This window comes from Carcharhinus amblyrhynchos, chromosome 4 (assembly GCF_965287045.1).
Source record: "Carcharhinus amblyrhynchos chromosome 4, sCarAmb.v2.hapA, whole genome shotgun sequence".
NCBI lineage: Eukaryota > Metazoa > Chordata > Chondrichthyes > Carcharhiniformes > Carcharhinidae > Carcharhinus > Carcharhinus amblyrhynchos.
Window position 1 is genome coordinate 33114914 of NC_137327.1, and position 21839 is coordinate 33136752.

Below are 21839 nucleotides of genomic sequence, written 5' to 3' on the forward strand. Positions count from 1 at the left end.
GTTTAGTGACAAGCAACAATCATACCATGCAATTGTTAATCAGTGACCATTTCCAACAAGGGAGAGAATCTTAATCATCCCCTCTTGGTATTTAACAATGTCACCATCATTTAGTGCCCCACAATCCACATCTTGTGAGTACCATTGATCAGAAACTTAACTGGACTAGTCATGTTGATACTGAGGCTACAAGGACATGTCAGAGGCTGGGAATTGTACAACAAGTAACTCGCCTCCTAATTCCCCAAACTCTGTCCACCATTTATGAAGCACCAATCAAGAGTGTGATGGCATATTATCCACTTGCCTGGATTAGTGCAGCTCCAATAACACTTGAGAAGCTCAACACCAGCCAGGACAAAACAGGCCAATTAATTAGGATCTCGTCCATCACCTTAAACATTCTTTCCCTCCGCCACTAATGCGTAGTGGTAGCAGTGTATACTATCTACATGATAGATAGCAGAAACTCACCCTGGCTCCTCCAAACTCTCAACCAGCTAGAAGACCATGTGCAACAGGCAGATAGGAACACCAGCATTTGCAAATTCCCCCGTAAGCCACAAACATTCTAAGTTGGAAACATAAAACCATTCATTTGTTGTTGCTGGATCAAACGCCTGGAACTCCCTCCCTAACAGCACTCTGTATGTACTGACATCACATCAGCTGCATGGTCCAAGAAGATGGCTCACCATCACATTCAAGAACAACAGAGGATGCATAATAAATGCTGGCTTTGCCAAGAATGTTGCTGATTTTTCAGTTTTGTATTCTTCCCTTGTTGAGAATGGTATGAAATAACAAAAAGATCTGTAAGCTGATTAATAGACTGACGTGCACTAAAAACATACTACAAAATTAGGAGCAGGAGTAGGCCATTTTCCCTTGGAGACTGCTCTGCCATTCAATAATTTTGTGCTTCCTCCAGTTATGGCCTCACCTCCCCTTTCTTGTCTACCCACATAACTATTGATTCTTATTATTCACAGATCTGTTTAACTTAGCCTTGAATCTATTCGTAGAATCATACAGTGCAAAAGAGGCTGTTCAGCCCATCAAGTCTGCACTAACACATTAGAAACACCTGAACTTTCACCGAATTCCATCTGCCAGCACTTGGCCCATAGACCTGAATGTTATGATGTGCCAAGTGCTCATCCAGGTACTTTTTAAAGGATGTGAGGTAACCTGCCTCTACCACCCTCCCACGCAGCACATTCCTGACTGTCACCACCCTCTGGTAAAAAATTCATTAATTGTTTGCAAAAATTAAAAAGAGAAAAATTTTCTCCTAACCTCAAATGGGAGACCCTTTCTTCTAAAACTTTGCACTCAGTTGTAAATCGTCCAAAGAGCAATCCTCTCGGCATCTACCCTATAGAACCCCTTCAGAACTTTGTATTTGAATAAGATCACCTCTAAACTTCAACCAGTGAAGGCCCAACCTGCTCAACCTTTCCTCATAAGACAACCTGTTCATGCCAGGAAGCAACCTGGTGAATGTCTGCTGAGCTCCCTCCAAACTAATTATATTCCTCCTTAAATAATGACATGAACACTCCTTCCATTGCTGTATTTGTCTGTGTATTAGTAATTCCTATAAGGCAGGTAAGATTGTGAGAACCCTTAAAATGTGGGGGATCCACATGGGCATCTCTCACAGGACATTAATCCAGATTTCACACCAGAGCTCTAATCCTTTCTCACCAGGATTGGCTGTAATAGTGTTCAAACCCTTCACGAGAGACTCGGACAGGAATACTATCACTAAGTCAAAGGTTTGCTTGTAGTCTAAGGTTATGGCCAAGTTAATGCATACACATCTCCTCAGTAGAAGATTTATTCTTCCAAAGTCATTTAACATATCCATGGTTAATCATTCAAATATTAGCTTTATCATTTTGATCAATAAAATATTCAAGCACCAACGTAAATCAACTGAAAACATTTTTTAAAAAACCACAGGAATGAAAATTGTCCATGTGAAAGCGAAAGTTTTTTTTTGCTTCTGTCAGAGAAAGGAACACTGCTCTTGGTCAGCACACATTTTTTCAAAAATTAAGCATTATTTTCAATACATGGGATGGATGGATAGGATAGAGGTGGAAAGACTCTTCCCGCTCAAAAAAGACAGTAGGACTAGGGGGCACAGCCTCAAGATAAAAGGGGGGCGGTTTAGAACGGAGTTGAGGAGGAACTTCTTCACTCAAAGGGTGGTGAATCTCTGGAATTCTCTGCCCGTTGAAGTGGTGGAGGCTGCCTCGCTAAATATTTTTAAGACGTGGGTTGATGGGTTTTTGATAGGAGAGGGGATTAAGGTTTATGGGGAGAGGGCGGGAAAGTAGAACTGAGCCACGACAGATCAGCCATGATCTTATTGAATGGCGGGGCAGGCTCGAAGGGCTGGATGGCCTACTCCTGCTCCTATTTCTTATGTTATTATGTTCTTACATGGAATGCTTTGTACACTTGCCATCTTAGTTGGAATGCCATTTGATCAATTAACCACAACTGTTTCGCTTATAAGATATTATACTTCAATATCTCATATCTGCTATTTGAATAAAACAGATGCTATTGTTAAAAGGCAGGTGAATTGGCATTGTAAATATTACATTATTGCCCACACTGGCAGGAGAAATGATTGGAATGACAAGCATACAGGCAAATATTTTTCTTGTATTCCCAGTTTATTTTCCCCCACATAACAGCTTTGAATTTAATTTACATTACATTTTAAAGTATTTCTATTCAGTCTGCCTAAAAGTGTGAATTGCAGCTGGACACTGTAGCAGCTACTTCCACAGTCAGCAAGCACTCCAGTCCCTATTTAAAAATAATGTGTCCCTAAGCAGAGGGCATGAATGTACAAACAGCTGTCACGTAATACATGTTTGTAAGCTTGGAACATTGAATAGCTATTTTTATTTCACGCTTATTAAGTTGTACATTTACTGTCTACTTTTTGCAAGTAATGAATTGTATATTTTTTAAAAAGCTAAGAAATGAGTGGCTACACTTTGTTCCATTTTAAAAGCTTGCTGAATATCATTTGACCTGTAGTCAGTATTGAACTGAACAGTTTTTGACTGGAATCATTAAATATCAAAAATGGTTGTGAAAATGCTTGTTTTGGAATAAGGAATATAAAAAATGCGAAGCTATAGGCAATGACGAGTATATACATCGAACAATTATGCTTTGGAATATTGATATTTAGTTCTGTGGTATAGGGAGGGCCCTTATGATAACGCAGAAGTTGGCTATTTCTACGTAAGTTGCAGTGAACTTCTGTATTGCTTTATGCATTATATATGTATCTTTAATCTTTGTGTAGTCGACTTAGGCGGAGTTGGTGTACTTGGTGACCACCTAGGAGACGGCGTGTTTAGCTAGCTCACCCGGTGCATGAGGCGGACTGCGCTCTGGATCTCCCGTGCCGAGATGGTACGCAACTTGTAGTGGATAAGGTGCGATGCCTCAGGTGATGCACTCGAAGATGTCGACCGCGAAAGAGTTCATGCCGCTCATGGCCTTGGACGAGATGCGGATGGAGGGGTGGATCTGGGTCAGCACCTGGTACACGTAAGTGGAGTAGGTCTGCTTGCAGACTTTCCTCTGCTTCTTGGTGACCTTGGTCAGCAACTGTCTGGACGCCTTGCAGGAAACGCCGCCCTTAGCCGTAAGCTCAGGCATTCCAACTTCACTTCGTCCGACTCAGGCGAAAAACCAAGGATGTCAGAGCAGTCAAGTTAATAATAAATGCTGTTCAATAAAGATGTCTGCCAGGCCATTTAATGCTCTTCCAACATAATTGACCATAAATAATTATTTAACAATTTAGAGAGGGATAGGGAGAGGAGAGAAAGACGGAGAGAAGATAGAGAAAGATTGAGAAAGGAGAGAGAGTGGAGAGAAGAGAAAGAGGGGAAGAGTAAAGGAGGGAAGGAGAAAGAGAAGGGGAGAAGGGAGTGGAGACAGTGGGGTATGGAGACAGAAAAGAGAGAAGAGGAAGGAAGTTTACAATAATGTTGGTAGGAATGAGGGGACTGCAGTAAGTCCCCTATTCAATTCCTCTACTGCAATTCATTCCAATTTTAATAGGTATAAGAAATGAAACTACAGCCTAAGTTATCTGGTCACCTGCATAATACAGTTTGTACCTGCAGAAATAATTTCTGACAGTATTTAGTAATGCTCAACATGACAAGAACAGCTAAATTAATAAATTAAGGTGGCTTCTAAAAGATAACACATATTGTAGACTGGCTGTTCCTGATTAATCAAATCTATTTAATTACCTAAAGTTAATGGGAATTCTGCAGTGATCTTGTGGCTTCAGTAACAATGTTCAGGATTCCTTGCTTCTTTGAGCAGTAGAAATATGATTAGGTCAGTGCTGTGAAATAGAAATCATTGACTAATTTGACACCAGCAACACCATTTTAAAAAAAATCATGAGATATGGGCATTGCTGGCTAGGTCAGCATTCAATTACCTTCATAGAATCATAGAATCCCTGCAATGCAGAAGGAAGCCATTCAGCCCATCAAGTCTGCATCGACCATAATCCCATCTAGGCCCTATTTCTGTAACCCCTCATATTTACCCTGCTAATTGGGGCAGCACAGTGGCACAGTGTTTAGCATTGCTGCCTCACAGCATCAGGGACCTGGGTTTGATTCCCGGCTTGGGTCAGTGACCATGTGGAGTCTGCACGTTCTCCCCATGTCTGTGTGGGTTTCCTCCAGGTGTTCTGGTTTCCTCCCACAGTCCAAAGATGTGTGGGTTATGCGTATTGGCCATGATAAATTGCCCCTTAGTGCCAGGGGGACTAGCTAAATGCATGCAGTTACGGGATTAGGACCTGGATAGGATTGTGGTTGGTGCAGACTTGATGGGCTGAATGGCCTCCTTCTGCACTGTAGGATTCTATGATTCTATAATCCCCAACCCTATGTTCAATTTAGCATAGCCAATAACCCAATCCACACATCTTTGGACTGTGGGAGGAAACCGGAGCACCCGAAGGAAACGCTTGCAGGCATGGGGAGAATGTGCAGATTCCACACAGACAGTGAGCCAAGGTTAGAATTGAAGCCAGGTCCCTGGTGCTGTGAGGCAGCAGTGCTGACCACTGTGCTACCCTTCTTGAACCGCAGCTGTCCATTTGGTACTAATATTATTAGAAAACTCCATATGCCCAATACAGGTAAACGTATCGCAAATGTACATTTACTTAAATAGCCACCCTTATGCCGTCCCTTTCATCAACATTTGACATTCTGACATGAATGTATCAGACACAGCACATCTTAGTGTAACTTCTAGCTTTCTGTCCAGCAGTTGCATATGGTGTGAGTCAGCAATAACTGGAGTGATTGTTGACCTACATAACGAGATCCACTAGACCAAGCTCTGCTCTCCATCCAGAGTGCAATGAGATGCTGCTTGATCTTTGCTATTATGTGTTCCATTGGAACTGTCAGTTTTATTTGGGCTTGCTTGGTTCTGTTGACTCAGCAGTTATTCTGATTGGTGGAGCTAGTCATGCTGATCTAATGGTGTCGGTGCTTCCAAGATACTGCAGTTGAGAGTTTTTCACCCATGCTGCACAGTAAGCAGTGACCAAAAAGCAGTAACCACACACATCAAAAACATTCATATCCCTGTGCTTTCTGACTTGTAATTGCCAATTAGGATGACAGTATCATCAAAATCAATTAACAAAACTGCCCCCGTGGTTTAAAAAAGGGTCACAAATAAATGCCAAAAGGAAAATTTTCAAATTAAATATAATTTATTTACACTATCAACCACAAGCTTCCTGTAGCACCCACCAGTTACAAAGGACCCCAAGTAATGTGTAGGCTTCACATAACAGATATAGCCGTGGAATGGAAGCAGAGAGTCAGAGTCAGTCAGCCTGGACTTTTTTTTCATTCATGGCATCTGGATGTCACTGGCTGGGCCAGTATTTATTGCCCATCCCTATTTGCCCTTGAACTGAGTGCATTTCAAGAGTTGTCCATCTGGAGTAGTGTGGAGTACTGTGCGCAGTTCTGGTCGCCTCACTACAGGAAGGATGTGGAAGCCATTGAGAGGGTGCAGAGGAGATATACAAGGATGTTGCCTGGTTTGGGAGGCATGCCTTATGAAGATAGGTTGAAGGAGCTAGGTCTCTTCTCCCTGGAGAGACGAAGGTTGAGAGGCGACCTGATAGAGGTTTATAAAATGTTGAGAGGAATAGATAGGGTGGATTCTCAGAGGCTGTTTCCCAGGGCTGAAATGGTCACTATGAGAGGACACAGGTTTAAGGTGCTGGGAAGCAAGCACAGAGGAGACGTTAGGGGAAAGTTTTTCACTCAGAGGGTGGTGAGTGAGTGGAATCTGCTGCCGTCGGTGGTGGTAGAGGCGAACTCACTGGGGTCTTTTAAAAGACTTCTGGATGAGTATATGGGATCTAATGGCATTGGGAGTTAGATAGTTCTATGGCTTGGTAGGTATAGATGTGATCGGTGCAACTTGTGGGCCAAAGGGCCAGTTTGTGCTGTTCTATGTTCTATGGAGTCACGTGGAGGCCAGATAAGCATGGTAGATTCCCTTCCTTAAAGGGACATTTAGTGAATCAAATGGGTCTCTACAACAATAAACAATGGTTTCATGGTTCCAGATGACAATAAAAATTGGGATGGGATTCAAATGCTGGTTAGCAGACCCTGGGTCTCTGGATTGCTAATACCAGCAACATACCATCACACCATTGTCTCTCTCAATGATGATGACCACGTAGACCAGACACAGGAGGCAGTCCTTGGGTTCCAGACCAGGTGGTCAAAGATCAGGAGCAGGGGACTGAAGTGCAACTGCAAATTGACAAGTAGAAGGGGGGCTGCAACTCTCACAATCTAGATAAGGTAAAATTCAAAGTCATTTAGGCCACGGGTATTGCCAGGCTGTGACGCAATTTCTCCCTCCTTTAGAGCAAAACAAATAAACTAACTCAAATTAACTCAGGGTCAAAGGAAAAGGGGCAGCTCCCCAAAAGGAGGGGAAACAGCCCAAACAGGCCTTGGATGGCTTTGGCCACGTGCCGGATGGCCACCCCCACACACTCAGCCAGCATGTGGGGGCTCATCCAGCCTGTTCCTCCGCCATCCAGGACGCCCCCATCTTGTACAAAGTACAAAGGAAACTTAAAACATCAAATCATAATGTGATTATTGGGGCCTACAATGCACCCCAGCCCCTGCGGTGCCCAACAGTTGCGGAAGGCATCAACTGCGCCATGGACACCTCATGCTCCCTCTCCCGGGACACCTGGCCGTGAACGTAGCCAAGGTTGGGGGGGTGGGGGGGGGGGGGGGTGGTGGTGGCAGACAATAGCATAACTCACCAGGCCCAGGAGCAGGTTCGCAAGGCGGTCGCCATCCTGACCCTCCCCTCTCTGCACCAGGTGTCCGTAGATCAGGAGCGTGGGACTGAAGTGCAAGCAAAATATTAATAAAAGGTTTTTCAGAAAAAAATGGGAGTGCAATCTAAAACACAAAATGTAGACATGGTCCACGGACTCCACAAGGCCACAGAAGGGGCAAGCTTGGGAGCCCGTGAGCCTGTGAAACCTATGGTTGCACGGAACTGCTGCATGCATCACCCTCCATCCCAGGTCCCCAAGAGAATTGGGTGAGATCCCTCCCTGTAGAGGGATCTCCATTGGAGACTTCCACTGCCCGGCAGCAACAAGGCCCGCCAAGCTGTATCCAGGCAACAGGTGATGATGGGGTAGTGGAATATGTGCAGCAGCAGCCTGTGCAGGAAACACCTCCATGCAGTGGAAAAAGGCACGGAGGACATTCCCGTAAGGTGGCATATGCTGTGAGGCACCTGACCCGAGGAGGGAGGGTCTAGAATTTGGGCCAATGTGGAATTCCATACGAGCAGGGGAATGCTTGGGCAGGATCCCACCACACGCTTGCACTGCCTCGAGACCACGTGTGCACTCGGGGCCAAGCACGACCGTTCTAAGGTCTTGGATGGCTTTGGCCGCGCGCTGGATGACCATCCCCCACGTGCTCAGCCAGCACGCTGAGGCTCATCCAGCCCACTCCTCCGCCATCCAGCACGTTCCCGATCCTGGTCACCCCGGTGTCCACAGCCCTTCTCTCTACCAGCTACATAAGAACATAAGAAATAGGAGCAGGAGTAGACCATCTAGCCCTTCGAGCCTGCCCCGCCATTCAATAAGATCATGGCTGATCTGAAGTGGCTCATTTCCACTTTCCTGCTTTCTCCCCATAAACCTTAATTCCCTTGTCTGTCAGAAACCTATCTACCCATGTCTTAAATATATTTAGCGAGGTTGCCTCCACCACTTCAACGGGCAGAGAATTCCAGAGATTCACCACCCTTTGAGTGAAGAAGTTCCTCCTCAACTCTGTTCTAAACCGCCCCCCCACTTATCTTGAGGCTGTGCCCTCTAGTCCTGCTGTCCTTTCTGAGCGGGAAGAATCTGTATACCTCTACCCTATCCATCCCTTTCATTATCTTACATGTATCTATAAGATCCCCCCTCGTCCTTCTAAACTCCAACGAGTACAGACCTAGTCTATTTAGTCTCTCTTCATAGTCTAACCCCCTCATCTCCGGTATCAGCCTAGTGAACGTCCTCTGCACTCCCTGCAAGGCCAAAATATCCTTGCGTAAGTGCGGTGACCAAAACTGCACACAGTACTCCAGCTGCGGCCTCACCAGTGCCCTGTACAGTTGCAGCAAGACCCCCCTGCTTTTATATTCTATCCCCCTTGCTATAAAGGCCAGCATCCCATTCGCCTTCTTGATCACCTGCTGCACCTGCAGACTGGGTTTTTGCGACTCATGCACAAGGACCCCCAGGTCCCTCTGCACCGTAGCATGCTGCAGCTTTTCGCCCTTTAAATAGTAATCCCTCCTACTATTATTCTTGCCAAAGTGGATAACCTCACACTTGCTAACATTGTACTCCATCTGCCAGGTCCTCGCCCACTCACTCAGCCTATCCAGATCCCTCTGCAGACTTTCCACACCCTCCGCACAATTTGCTTTTCCACTCATCTTCGTGTCATCAGCAAATTTCGTCACCCTACACTCAGCCCCCTCTAGATCATCTATATAAATGGTAAATAGCTGAGGCCCCAGCACCGATCCCTGCGGCACTCCACTAGTCACCAACCGCCAATCAGAATAGCACCCATTGATACCAGCTCTCTGCCTCCTATTAGACAACCAATCCTCTATCCACGCTAATACCTTACCCCCAACTCCATGCCCCCTAACCTTTTGAAGCAACCTTTCGTGCAGCTACCTGAAGTTATACTGCTGGAGGAGCGGATTCCTGAGCAGCAGCCCTCACAAGCGAGGCACTACTCCTGACGGGAAAGAGTTGTGTTGAGAGGTAGCTATGTTCCAGATAGTGAGGAGGTCCTGGTAAAAGACAGACAATGCCTGCAAGGAGGTCGGAAGGTGCCCCAGATTTATATGCAGGAGCTGCACGTCTTAATTCAGGGCGTGCAACTGGCGGAAGAAATACATTGCCAGGGTGCACTATCATGGAGAAGGCTTGACGTAAAGGTATCCCTGCAGGGTCTGGAGGCAGAGTGACCCAATTTCTCTGCACCACTGACCATGCCAGATTTCCCATGGAACAGGGGGAGGGCTTCTGCTTTGCAAATTTCATGCTTTTTGTCGCACCATCTTATCAATAAATACACAGAAAGATTAAAGTTCAGATACCAAATAGGAGTATCAATAATCACATGGTTAATGACAGCGTCTGCTACTCACTTTTTAATTAACTTATCAAAAATGCAATTAGCCACATTTGGATTCCCATTAGCTGGTGGCTAATGAGCTGGATCACTTTTGCTCATTCCCGTATCACGGGTGTCCCCAAATATGGGAATTAGCTGGGACGGGGAAAGGGTCCTATGCCAATCAAATGGCAGGAAACAATTCTGTTTAGCAACAAAGTCAATTTATGAATCAATAAAGGCTTGAGGTGAGAAATGTCGAATCCACAAGTGTATCTGTGGTGATTACAGCCCTCACAGTTAGCCATTACGAATAAGAAGAACATTGAGGAGGGGGGTAACTAGCAATCTTTCAGTGACTGGCTGACGGTAGCTGCTGAGTATGGCGTTGGGTAACAGAGGGAAGCGGAACTCTCCTTACTGGGACAATGAGCAATCGGCGACAATGACGCTCTCGCAGGAGATGAAAGATGAGAGAATACAACTATTCATGAAATATTTCGATGCGAAAGGCAGGTTTGATTCTATTAGTAGAATAGTCCAAACTCTGATTTATTTAGCAAACAAAAAAAGTTGCTGGAAATATTCAGACCAGAATGGAAAAACAAAGTTTGCATTGTGACTCATCAGAGCTTTTCTAAACTTGTTATTAAGTGGTTTATTCGCTCTTTCTGCCTCACTGTTACACGTTTACGATGATTTTTAATTCTAGGGTGAGATGTTGCCTACACGAGCTTGTGCCTTGTATCGACGTTGAACCATTAACTTTTACTTGGATGTTGTTTTCATTCCTCTGCTTGTAGAGAGGAAAAGGATGGGTTATCACAACACCACCTTTCTCCACTTTCTGGCGATGCTCGCTATGGTCATTGGGAAAACAATCTTTGACCCACTTGCATCTCGACCATTTCTTGTCCACGTGATAGCTGTTGTTTTAAGCATGTAAAGCTTGATAGATCCACTAAACAGATGACAATTAGAATTGTGATTAATTGAATTAAGAACATTTTGCTTTCTTCGCTAGTCACAAAGCAGGACTAACTGCTTGTTCCTCCTTTTGCAGCAAATGAGAAAATAAGGGAAATGGAACAATCCTTTGGAAAACTCATGGACATGGTTGGGAGTGTCCTGGCTGTTTACTTATTAAAGATGCCAGCAGCAATCAAACAAATAAAGCTAAAGGATTTTCTTGGTAATTTGTTTTTGTATGAAATTTGCTTTGTATTTACATAGTATTAAGAAATTAATATAAGGACTGTCCCATGGTTCCTCATCTACACCTTCCTGTGTTTTCCCCAATATCCACAAGTATAACAATCCTAGAATCCAACAGTGCAGAAGGAGGCCATTTGGCTCTTTGGATCTTCAATGACCACAATCTCATCCAAGCCCTATCCTCAACCCTATGCATTTAACTTCAGCTAGTCTCCCTGACACTAGGGATCAATTTAACACAGCCAATGCACCTAACCTGCACATCTTTGGACTGTGGGAGGAAACTCACACTGACATGGGGAGACTGTCTATGGATTCTGCACAGTCACCCAAGCTGGAAATTAGCTAATTGTTGTGCTGCTCTGCTGTTATGTCCAAGAATATATCTGAAATACACTGAGCATCTATAGCTTTGAATTTCAAAGAATTACAACCCTTATCCTTTTTGAGTGAAGTATTTCTTCCTTGCTGTCCAGAATGGCTTATTTAAGTTTGGAGATTTCAGACACTACAGCCCAGATAAACATCTGCTTGCTTGAGCCATTCAAGAACTTATCAATGAAATTTTCCCTAAATCTAGGGAAAATAAATCTAGTCTACTCGTCATAGGACAAACTTTTGCCAGGAGTTGGTATAGTGAATTATTATTGTACTCTTTCAAGGCACGTATCCTTCAGGAAGACCAAAACTATCTCCCAATTTGGGCTTATCCCTTGTGATTGCACTGGCTTCCTTACTCTGTCAATCCTCTGTTTAGAAAACTAAACATGTGTCATTATCTGGTTCAGTGCTACATGTTTCCCACCACTTATTTAATCCCACTGTCATATCCTTCTATTCCTTTTATAACTACTGTTCTAATGCCTTGTCAATGCATTTGTGCTGGTCCCTTTAGCCTATGGTAGCAGGTTTCACACTTCTGGCAATTTTCTGGGTTTCAAAAAAACTCCTAAATTCCCCATTACATTTATTAATGACAACCTTATAGTTCTCATTATTCTCATCCCTGAGTAGACAGACTCTTTCCACTATGTGAAATGCATCTTAAATTCCTCCATTAGGTCACCCCACCCTCTTTTCTCGTGAATGGGCATCCACCCTTTCCATCCTTCCTTCCCTATAGAAACATAAGACTTTGGAACTGGAGCAAGCCACTTGGCCCTTCCTACTCTGCTATTCACTGATGTCATGGCTAGTTTGAAACCATCAATTTAATCTTGGGGATAGAATTGAAAAATTAGCCTCTGTTTTTAGTGTTAGTGATTTGTGTATCTTTTCTCCCAGATCCCTCTACCCTATTCAATCACTCCAAGGCTTCCATATTCCTATCGAGCTGTACCATTGCACTCCTGCAACTGTTTTTATTTTTAAGCCTTTGGTTGGACTCTGCAACTATACCCTGCTACCCATTGCAGTACCCAGCTAGTAATTTCAGATTAAACCATGTGGGACAGTGTCTCTGCAACAATGATGCAAGGAGAACTACATCAATTGGTGTGGGTATCCATACCCAGCCACTGATGCTGCACCAAGTCTTTTGGGGGTAATGTTCCTTTTCTTTCACCACACCCTTGCCTAATAAACTGGTCCATGTATGAAGAATGACTGCTTGGGTGAAGTACTGAATATGGGTATGGAACTTGCACCTTTAGAGCTGTACCTCAGCTAGGAAGCGAGCAGGGAAGAAAATTAATAAATGTCAGGAAAGATGTATGGAATTGCAGAATGTAATCTAACACGTAGACAAGGATATCATGAAATCTTTTATATAAAAAAAATGAATTATTAAGCATCTGTGAATTATTCAGTAGCAACCCAATTGCAAATAGGTTGAGATATAGGATGTAATCTCAAAATGCTAATATTAAGAATTGCTTAAGATTCTGAAATGTCATGCACCTGGATTTGACATGGTGCCATCTGAGTATGATTGTGTTTCCAGGTCTTTGTGTATCAGATTTGTATTGCCTGCTTTTTACTTCAACCTATACTAAATGCCTTGTATAATTGCAGGAGGAACAGATCAAGTTACAACTGCTGCTGTGCTGGTGAGGAACTTGTTTTCTCGACAGAACTGGGTTGCTCATGCTTTAATTTAGCTCTTGTGGCACAGCATTCACATCTCATTTCATTAAAGTTCTGGAGTTGTGTATTCAAAACAAAAGGTTATGATATAACAAATCAAAAGGTTATGATATAATAAACAGGCTGTGTGGTTCTGAATATTCTGTCCTAGGTGGCTGTAAACATTTGTTAACCAGTTTAGAAATCTTTCTCTTGATGCAAGTGTTAAGAACCAGAATAAATCACTACCCTGGGGTAGATTTTTGTGTCGGGGTAAATGAGTCTTTTCCTCCCCTAAACAAGCTAAATACTGCCGATGTTGCAGTTGATGGTGACACTGGTCAGGCAAATATCTGTAGATGGAAACATGGGATTCCTTTATGTTTACAGAAACAGCTGATTGGGGAGGGAAGATGATTATGTAACAAAAATGATGGTGGAAAATGTGCAGATTAAAAAAGAAATCTGCCAAGAGGATGGGCAGGTGGGGGACAGGAGGCAGCAGAGAAGTCTTCTTGGCTCTGGAATAAGGTAGCTTTGAGACAATGGGGATGAGAATCTTCCTGGAATTTCCAGTGCAAACATTAATCCCTCAATTCTAACATTCCATTTTAATAGGGTGATGCAGTGGTTATCACTGCTGTATCACAGTGCCAGGGACCCAGTGGGATGCTGTTTTGGAGAGCTGGTGCAGACCTGATGGGCTTTATGACTTTTTTTCCCACATTATAGGGATTCTCTGGGTTAATCTATTCAGGATATGGCTGTAGAGTTTTGGATTATGTTGGGCTACAAGATCAGAAACAAAGATATATCATGAAGTTAGACTAGACCCAATCATAAGGTGTTTCACTCCAGGTGGATTCTACTGGAAGCTTTTATCAAAATGAACTTTACTTTGCTTAACAAGGTTTAGCTGTAACAAATGAATTAGTTTAACTTTGTCACATTTTAATCATTGTTCAACTGTACAGTTATTAATTGCTAACCTATTCCCGTGTTCCAATTTAAGCAGCATTCCTCTTACAGACTTGACCCTCCTTTTAAAGTCAGTTTGCAACACACAGGCTTGTATTTGTTAATAGTCCTAGAACTTTTTAAATACCCTTGGAGAGAGTGACGCCCATCTTCTGACAGCCCCAAACAACAGCCTTGAGTGACAGAAAGACATTTCTTCTTTCAGAAACTGGCTTTAAATGAATATTCCCTGCAAACTTGGCTTCTCCCACCAGCACACAATTCTATCTCTTGACCTCATCGAAACCCCAAGGGAAAAGCCATATTAATAAAATTGCATTAACTCGGCTTAAAACAAACACATCAATCATTAGCTGACATTCTCCACATGTGAACTGCCTGCAGCCCAGACAAATTGGCGCTGTGTAAAACAGCTGGATTTTAAACATATCCCTCAAACATATGAATATATTTCTTAACCTCAATATCATAATAGTTCAGCAAATAAGAACTTGTTTGAGGGCGGTGGATAGGTGGAATAGTGAAAGGTAACAGTCCTGGGAGGAACAGTCCAGTCACTTTGATCAATTAATAAAGAAGAGTTATCAATTTAAATACACAAGAATTATGATTGCTACACTATTACATAAAGTTACCCCTTTGTTCCCAAATAACTACAATTCCTGGAACTTAAGATGCTGTTTCCCAAACAACATTCAATATTATACATATCTGAGCTACATCCAGCAGGAAATTACCACCCACAGGTTTTGCCCATGTTTGGGAAAATGGTCTTTAATCTCAGTGAAGGTGTAATCTGAGTTTTGGGATTTTAGCCAGCTGTCTTTTAGCAATAACTTGTTTTCAGGGGACAGTTTTCTGAAGCTGGGTGTGGGCTGTGATGGTAGCCACTCTACTGCTGTATCTTTCTCCAATTATTGTTCTAGGGATACCATTCATTCCCTTTGATTTTATCCACTATGGACCTGGCTTTTCGCATGTAAGTGCCAATTCTCTCTCCTTTGAAATCACTTTCACCCCATTGTTGTCACGTATGTATAGAACATTACAGGTCCTTTGGCCCTCGATGTTGCATCGACCAGTGGAACCAATCTAATGCCCCTCTAACCTAAACTATTCCAATGTTATCCATATGCCTATCCACTGACCATTTGAACGCCCTTAAAGTTGGCGAGTCCACAACTGCTGCAGGCAGGGCATTCCACGCCCTTACTACCCTTGGAGTAAAGAAGCACATGCTTTTCCCACTGAAATACTAATTCATCCATCAAAACATCCCTTCAGACAACTTTTATCCCAATTTCATTTATGAATCTTAATTTTCCCCATTCTTGCCCTCTGCAAACTTGATCATATTAAAATGTGGGCAGTGAGCCAGGAGTGCATTGGAATAACAAAAGGCAGGGATGGAGGTTTTGGCAGCAGCTGAAGGCACAAGTGGATGCAATTGCTTGAGTGGGACAGAGGTATAAAATCACAATGAAGCAGTGGGAGTTATAATCTTGTGGTAGAGGAAGAGCAATGTGAGTTTATGATCTTGCAGTAGAGAGGAGGCAGAGCAGTGAATCAGTTGTGCATTTTGTAGGTGGTAATTTTTGGATTGGTGGCCAGCAATGTGATTGGAATGGCATGGACTAAAAAGATGAATGATTTTGTAATTTTTAATTTGTATAACTGATGGAAACCATTTGCTCACATTCACAGGCTGATTACCCAGAGGAAAGGGTAATGACCACTCCTGTTAGGATGCGAAAGAGAAAAGGCAAGTTTAAATATGTGCTATTGATTTACTTTTTCTTTAAAACGGAAAGTTAAATATGTGAAGTTGGTTCTGGATAACTTAATGTGGATAATGCAATATTTGTCTTTCAGGCAAAGCTCCATTGGTTTCCAATTCTAAAATGGAATACTCAGAATCAAAATGCAAAGCTAAGCTGACTGCAGCAAAATACTGCACACTTCCAAAGGTAAGTCTAAATTTTCTTTGGTAGATAAAGGAGCTATATTGAAATACATTAAAAGTGAACATTTTGAAAATGTTGCACATGCTCATCACACAGTTGGATTGCTACTGGTACATGTGCCATCCATGATCATAACTTTATTTCAGGTATCTCAGACTAAGCCAAAATCCAGTTCTTTCTCCAATGACAAAGAAATGGTCTTTACAAGGTAGTATTTTTCAAGGTAGAAAGTAGCATACTTTTTACACAGCATGTTAGTATTTGCTGTTCAATGTATTTTTTCTTAAATTAATGTACAGTGGTCCAACATTGCGCACCAAGAAGCCTTCAAGTCAAGGAGCTGAATCAAAGAAGCCATCTGTTGGTGACAAAAAGTAAATGGTTTTTAATGTTGTAACAACTGGTGGTGAAGGAATGTGGTTAAGCCAGAGCTGTAAATAACAATCCATTTGGCACAGATCTGACTCTTGTAAACTGACATTTAACACTCGGACTCCTTGGTAAAATCCTCAATGAATTAAATAACATCACGTCAGGATGATAAAGAAAATATAGACTGAAGAGCTTCCAGCTTCTTCCACTGCCCCAGACAGCATTGGCACTCATTGGATTCTTGGCACAAATGATCAAATGTGAATCTTCTAGCTATAAACCCAGCTCCTAACTGCTTCCCTACCCCAATCTTTAATAGTGGAGAGCATTTCATTCTTCCCTATGCTCACCAATTTGATTATATTTTTGGTCATTTTTAGGTTCTTTGGTGTATATATAATGTTCTCTAAATTGGGGATTGGGGCAACTGTTAGTCCATGTATGTCCATAATGTGAAGAATATTAAGGGTTGGTTGTAAAGTTTTGGTTGGGCAAAATACCAAATAATTCAATTAATTGTAAGCTAACTGCTTCTTAGATCTGGAAGGAAAGTACAGAAATTTTCATATCCTTCAGCATCTGTGGATAAGATGTTGCCTTTCATTAAGATACCTTTGGCTGATGGGCAGGTAAGTAAACCTCAAGGATTTGGATTCAAATGCAGGACAGAGTCTTAAATTATTAAAACATGTGTTCTTAATACATGTAGGCTTGCTTTTGGCATTGTTTGCCAAATTCCCATGATAGCTGTCTACCATCTATCTTTTTCAAACTTTATTCCTGGTTTTTAGTGGCATTTTAATTCCTGCTGTCACTTTGCTTTAAATTCTAATCATGTTCAAATTATATTCATTTTGGCCTTAATTTTTTCATAAACTCAAACTCAATATTGCCTTACCCCTGCACATTGACATTGTTTACAGATCTGTGCCCCAATCCCTTGTAGAATCTTGCTGTTTGGGCTATAGCTGCTTTCACATAACTTGTTACCTCCTTGGCAGCAATATTTTAAAACATATCAGCAAAGACATGGAAACTGATAAGACCCAGCTTTGCCTGAATACCTCACTCTTTCAACTTTCTCAATGATCAGACTGCTTGACCTATTTCCTGTACTGGATGAATGAGTTAAAACTGGAAGGTTGAAGCCATTTTTGGCTACAACGAACTGACCATCAACTGTCTGAAGCTGAGCCAAACTGACTTGGTTGCAAATTTGACCCAGGTGAGCTTTCAACCATCATTTCCATACCAATACAATTCCTGGTTCAAAAAACACATGTTCCATGTTTTTGTAGCTTTAGACATGACATTTCTAAGCTCTCCTAGCTGGCTTTTCTCACTTCATTTCTTCCTCTGCCCCATTAAGGTTACCCATCACCCCTATTCTTGATGATCTACATTGACTCCCACTTGCAAGAACCTTAATTTTTAAATTTTATTTTCATACCCTTTTGTTAGTCTCCTCATCCTCATAATCCTCCTAAATCTGCTCTCTGAATTCCAGCCTCTTGAGCATCCTTATTTTTAATTGCACTGCTGTTGCTGGCAGTCTTCAATTCACTTCCCCTTCTAAATCTCTCCCTCTTCTTCTAAGATGCTCCTTTAAAATGACCTGATTTTTGCTCAAATATCCCTTATTATGGCTGTCAGATTTTGCTGTTGCACCTGTATTGTTTGCCATGGCTCATCCTACATTGTTTTGTTTACTGTTATACTCTAATTTATCCCTTTCTTCTATCTTGTATTTCCTAACAGAAACTTTCTCCTTCATTTCTCCAAATAGCTACATCCAATGCAAAATTTTTTGTCACTGAGATGGTACTTGTCTATTCTTTCGACCACAAATATTATTTTCTACTTTGTTGCTATTTAGTCAATGTGCTCCAAAACCATATCAATAATTATTTTATTACCTTAAAATACTGTTTGTTTTTACTGTTTCTCAATGAACACTCTGTTCTTGACCCCTCCTGCATATGCTTGCAATCATAGACAGTCCCTTCCTCATCACTTTGCCTTAGTATTTTGCTCAAGTGACACTGCTCCCTCTAGTATCAAGTGTTCCTGGGTGGCTGAATTCTCTTCTGCACACTTGTGTTAACTCACTTTCCCATCTGGTTGACTCCAGCAGCAATTGCAAATGACCCATGAGGCTCCTGTAGTTTCTCCTCTTCCTTCTGCTCACCCTTCACCTCTATCCTATTTTTCCAATGATGTGGGTTCTAACACAAACCACATACCTGATGCTCATTATGGCCTGGCATTTCAACAATGGATAACTTGCTGAAAGGTTGTCAAACCCTTAAACCTCCCATTGCTACCACGTGATTTGAGTGAAATCTGCCTGGAGATCCTCCTTGTATTTGATTGCTGGATACTCCTGGTTTTCTAGAAACATTCTCATCAGAATTCCACAGAGTATGGCACTTATCTGTGTTGCCATAAATGTCTTAAGCTTGGTCTGAGATGGGGCAAGAATTTGGCCAATCTTCAGCTGATTTCATGTTGGTGCAATTCTTCATCCTGAGTGTCACAATTAGTGACTCACTCTCCCTTTTTGCTCAGCTGGCCTTTCAAACTGGGGACACAAGTACCTGAATAAACACCTTGGTGAAATGCTCTAGCTGTTTTTTATAAGGCATAGTTATTAACATCACTTTTTGTTCTTGCATTTGCAAAGCTTGACCATTTGCCTACTTTTCCTTAGTATCAAATCTAAAACAATGGAACTAGTTATTTTTGTTCTGTAACCCTTTTAAGACACGTTTTGTAAATTCATCTTTCACTTTTTAAAACTTCTAAAGTTATGATGTCTGTCTTAGGCAATCAGTGCAGTTGGTGAGGAAGTAAACAACATTGATGTGCAGTCACTTGATCCACATGCTCTTCAGGGTATTCAGTTGCTAGTGGTAAGTTTCTTTATCTGAATTTCTATCCAAATGCTCTAGAAATTCTTTTGTCAACTTGAGCATAGTATACAAACAAGGGAGGCTGCAAATAACTCACCAAGAATCTAAATGTAATTCAATTGTCAATGACAGTCTTTCAATGTTATTGACTATATCCTAGTCAACAGCACAGTATCAAATCCTACAAAATAATTCCTTCCTGTTTCATCACCATCTGACACTTGTGGATGGAAGTCATGGCCCTTCCTAATTTTGGAATATTAGCTGTTTTTTGCCAAAAGAGCTTGGTGGACCAGCTAGTACAGTCAGTCATGTTAAATCTAATATTTGCATGCTCTTGACATTTTCCAGAGGCAAAAATTCAAGCCCTAGGCTACAGAAGTAACTGGCAAATTTGCCTGAAAGTGAGGTTTAGAAATGCTGTCAACACTTCAGTTGTCTGTAACCATATTGGCTGCACGCAGGAACTTGTCCAGTTGTGTAGAAATTTGCAGGAAAATATGTACCCACTTCATAAATTGCCACATCTTCCAAAAAGATTTGACTTGGAAGAGAAGCCTCTGACAGCTAATATGCTTGCATAACTGGTATACCAATGTTAAGCTGTTCCCAATTGCTAAATTAAGTACCAGGAAGGAGTTTGAGCTTTCTCCTAATGAACTTTTTTTTCTCAACAGACCCACCTAACTGCTTTGTGTGAAAAAGCCAAAAAAAGTGCAAAACATACCAACAGCCTTTGAAAACATCCTGCAAAGATTTTTTTTTTTTAATTTTAGTAGCTTTGTTTTTAGAATTTGTGTGTATATATATCTACATTAAAGTCTGTTTTACTTTTGCCCACCTACTAGGGTTCAAGTGTTTGTTCACTGGCCCTGTTACTTGAATCCCTCCAACAATTTGCAACCATTTGGCACTGCCCTTTTGTCTGCTTGAGGTTGGTTGCCTGAAGGAAGAGCTGACTTTTCTTGACCAGACAGGTTATGGGTGTAGGGCTGGAGGTTGACCACATCCTGTTGAAACTGTCACTGGATTGGCAATAGATCATGAGTGGACCATGTCAATGTGATCATGGCTTGCTCCCCATCTCCCTGAAACTAAAAATCTGTCCTAGACTTAAATGTGAAATGGAGTATCCACAGCCCTCAGTAAAGCATTTGAAGATTCCTAAAACAGATCTTTCCTCATCTCAGTCCTAAATCCTGAGACTGTGCCCTCACTCAACCTATGAAATTCCAAAGGATTTGATAGGGTAGAGTTTGACTGCATGTCAGCATTTCCTAAAGGATTTCACAGCACTATAGAACCAAATAGGATACTTGGCTAAAGAGTTGCATTGAGGTTGATGGACCTTGTGGGCAAAGTGGACCAAATGATCACCAAAATTTTGAGAAGGTTCAATGAACAGATTTCATCCAGATCATTCAGCTGCTTTGAGGGATTATTTAAGATGTACTCTTGTGTTCTTTTTCAACCTTAGCCCCAGAGTTCCCAAGTTCCAAATAAACAGAACATTACAGTGCAGTACAGGCCCTTTAGTCTGCTGTTGGTTCCACTGGTCAGTGCAATCTAATGACCCTCTAACCTAAACTATTCCAATATTATCCATTTGCCTATCCAAGACCATTTGCATGCTGTTAAAGTTGGTGAGTCCACAACTGCTGCAGGCAGGACATTGTGCTCTTACTATTCTGAGTAAAGATGGAAAAGGTGTGGTGGAAGTGTAGAGTCAACACAAGGGATCCAACAATTTGTAGGCATTGAGTTATGGGTTGGAATTTTCTGGCTGTCATGGCAGAACTCTGGGAGATTTGGAGTCCAGCTAAAAGTCCTTTTGTCTGGTGATGGGCAGGCTTAGATAATCCCACCATGTTGTATGGAAGCAGGATGGGTAGCTGAGGTACTAAAGGAGTACTTTTATATCAATGTGGTCCAAGTGATATTGGAAAAAAGGAGGTAGTTGATACTGGATGCATTTAAAATTATTTTACCAGATTAAAAAAGGTTCAGACTAACAATTCATTTATTTGCACAAATAAGCAGCTTAAACTTTCACACTTGAAATATTTCTCCCTAGTTCTCCTGTCCTTTCATCTGTAATGTGATTTAATTTTCATAATTCAGTCCCTAAAACTTGTGGTCAGTTTGATCTGTAACCAGCTAATGACTGATTTGGATTTTTAAAGCAGAAGCATTTACTCAATTTTCCTAGAAACATCTGTTGCTATTTCACAGGTACACCACAAAATTCCACTTCAAAATCTTAAGGTCAAACAAAATGGTTAACACTTTTGTAAGATGGGGGGAGTTTTTCCCCTTGAAGTTCAGAGATCTCCAGGCAACTGTAGACAGGATTTTAGAATGAGATGCACAGCAGGCTGCATTGAGTTTGGTAATGGAGGACCAGTTTCCTTTTTCCAGGGTTTTGAAACAGGTTAAGTCTTGTTCTGTAAAGGCCAACTGGCATAGACTGGTTTTTGCAGTAATCTTTTGTACTACTGCAGAGCAGGCTTTTACAAAAGTCATTAACATGGAAAGCAACTACTAGG

At 41.8% G+C, this 21839-nt stretch overlaps 1 protein-coding gene across 1 annotated transcript; it reads left to right on the top strand.

Annotated features, from left to right (window-relative positions):
• The first annotated feature begins 2467 nt into the window (after nt 1–2467).
• On the top strand, nt 2468–20048 carry LOC145342546 (uncharacterized). The gene is made up of 7 exons (XM_080188102.1): nt 2468–3588; nt 10852–10980; nt 13017–13051; nt 15750–15807; nt 15918–16012; nt 19207–19293; nt 19971–20048. The coding sequence occupies exons 2-7, from the start codon at nt 10872–10874 to the stop codon at nt 20031–20033; spliced, it is 447 nt and encodes a 148-aa protein (XP_080044228.1). The 5' UTR covers nt 2468–3588; nt 10852–10871; the 3' UTR covers nt 20034–20048.
• The last annotated feature ends 1791 nt before the right edge of the window (nt 20049–21839 follow it).

Excerpts from the sequence above, each read along its gene's own strand:
- LOC145342546 (XM_080188102.1), top strand. The coding sequence starts at position 10,872 with ATGGAACAATCCTTTGGAAAACTCATGGACATGGTTGGGAGTGTCCTG. Across the intron at positions 10,981-13,016 it reads AAAGCTAAAGGATTTTCTTG|GAGGAACAGATCAAGTTACA; the intron begins GTAATTTGTTTT and ends GTATAATTGCAG. Across the intron at positions 15,808-15,917 it reads TAGGATGCGAAAGAGAAAAG|GCAAAGCTCCATTGGTTTCC; the intron begins GCAAGTTTAAAT and ends TTTGTCTTTCAG.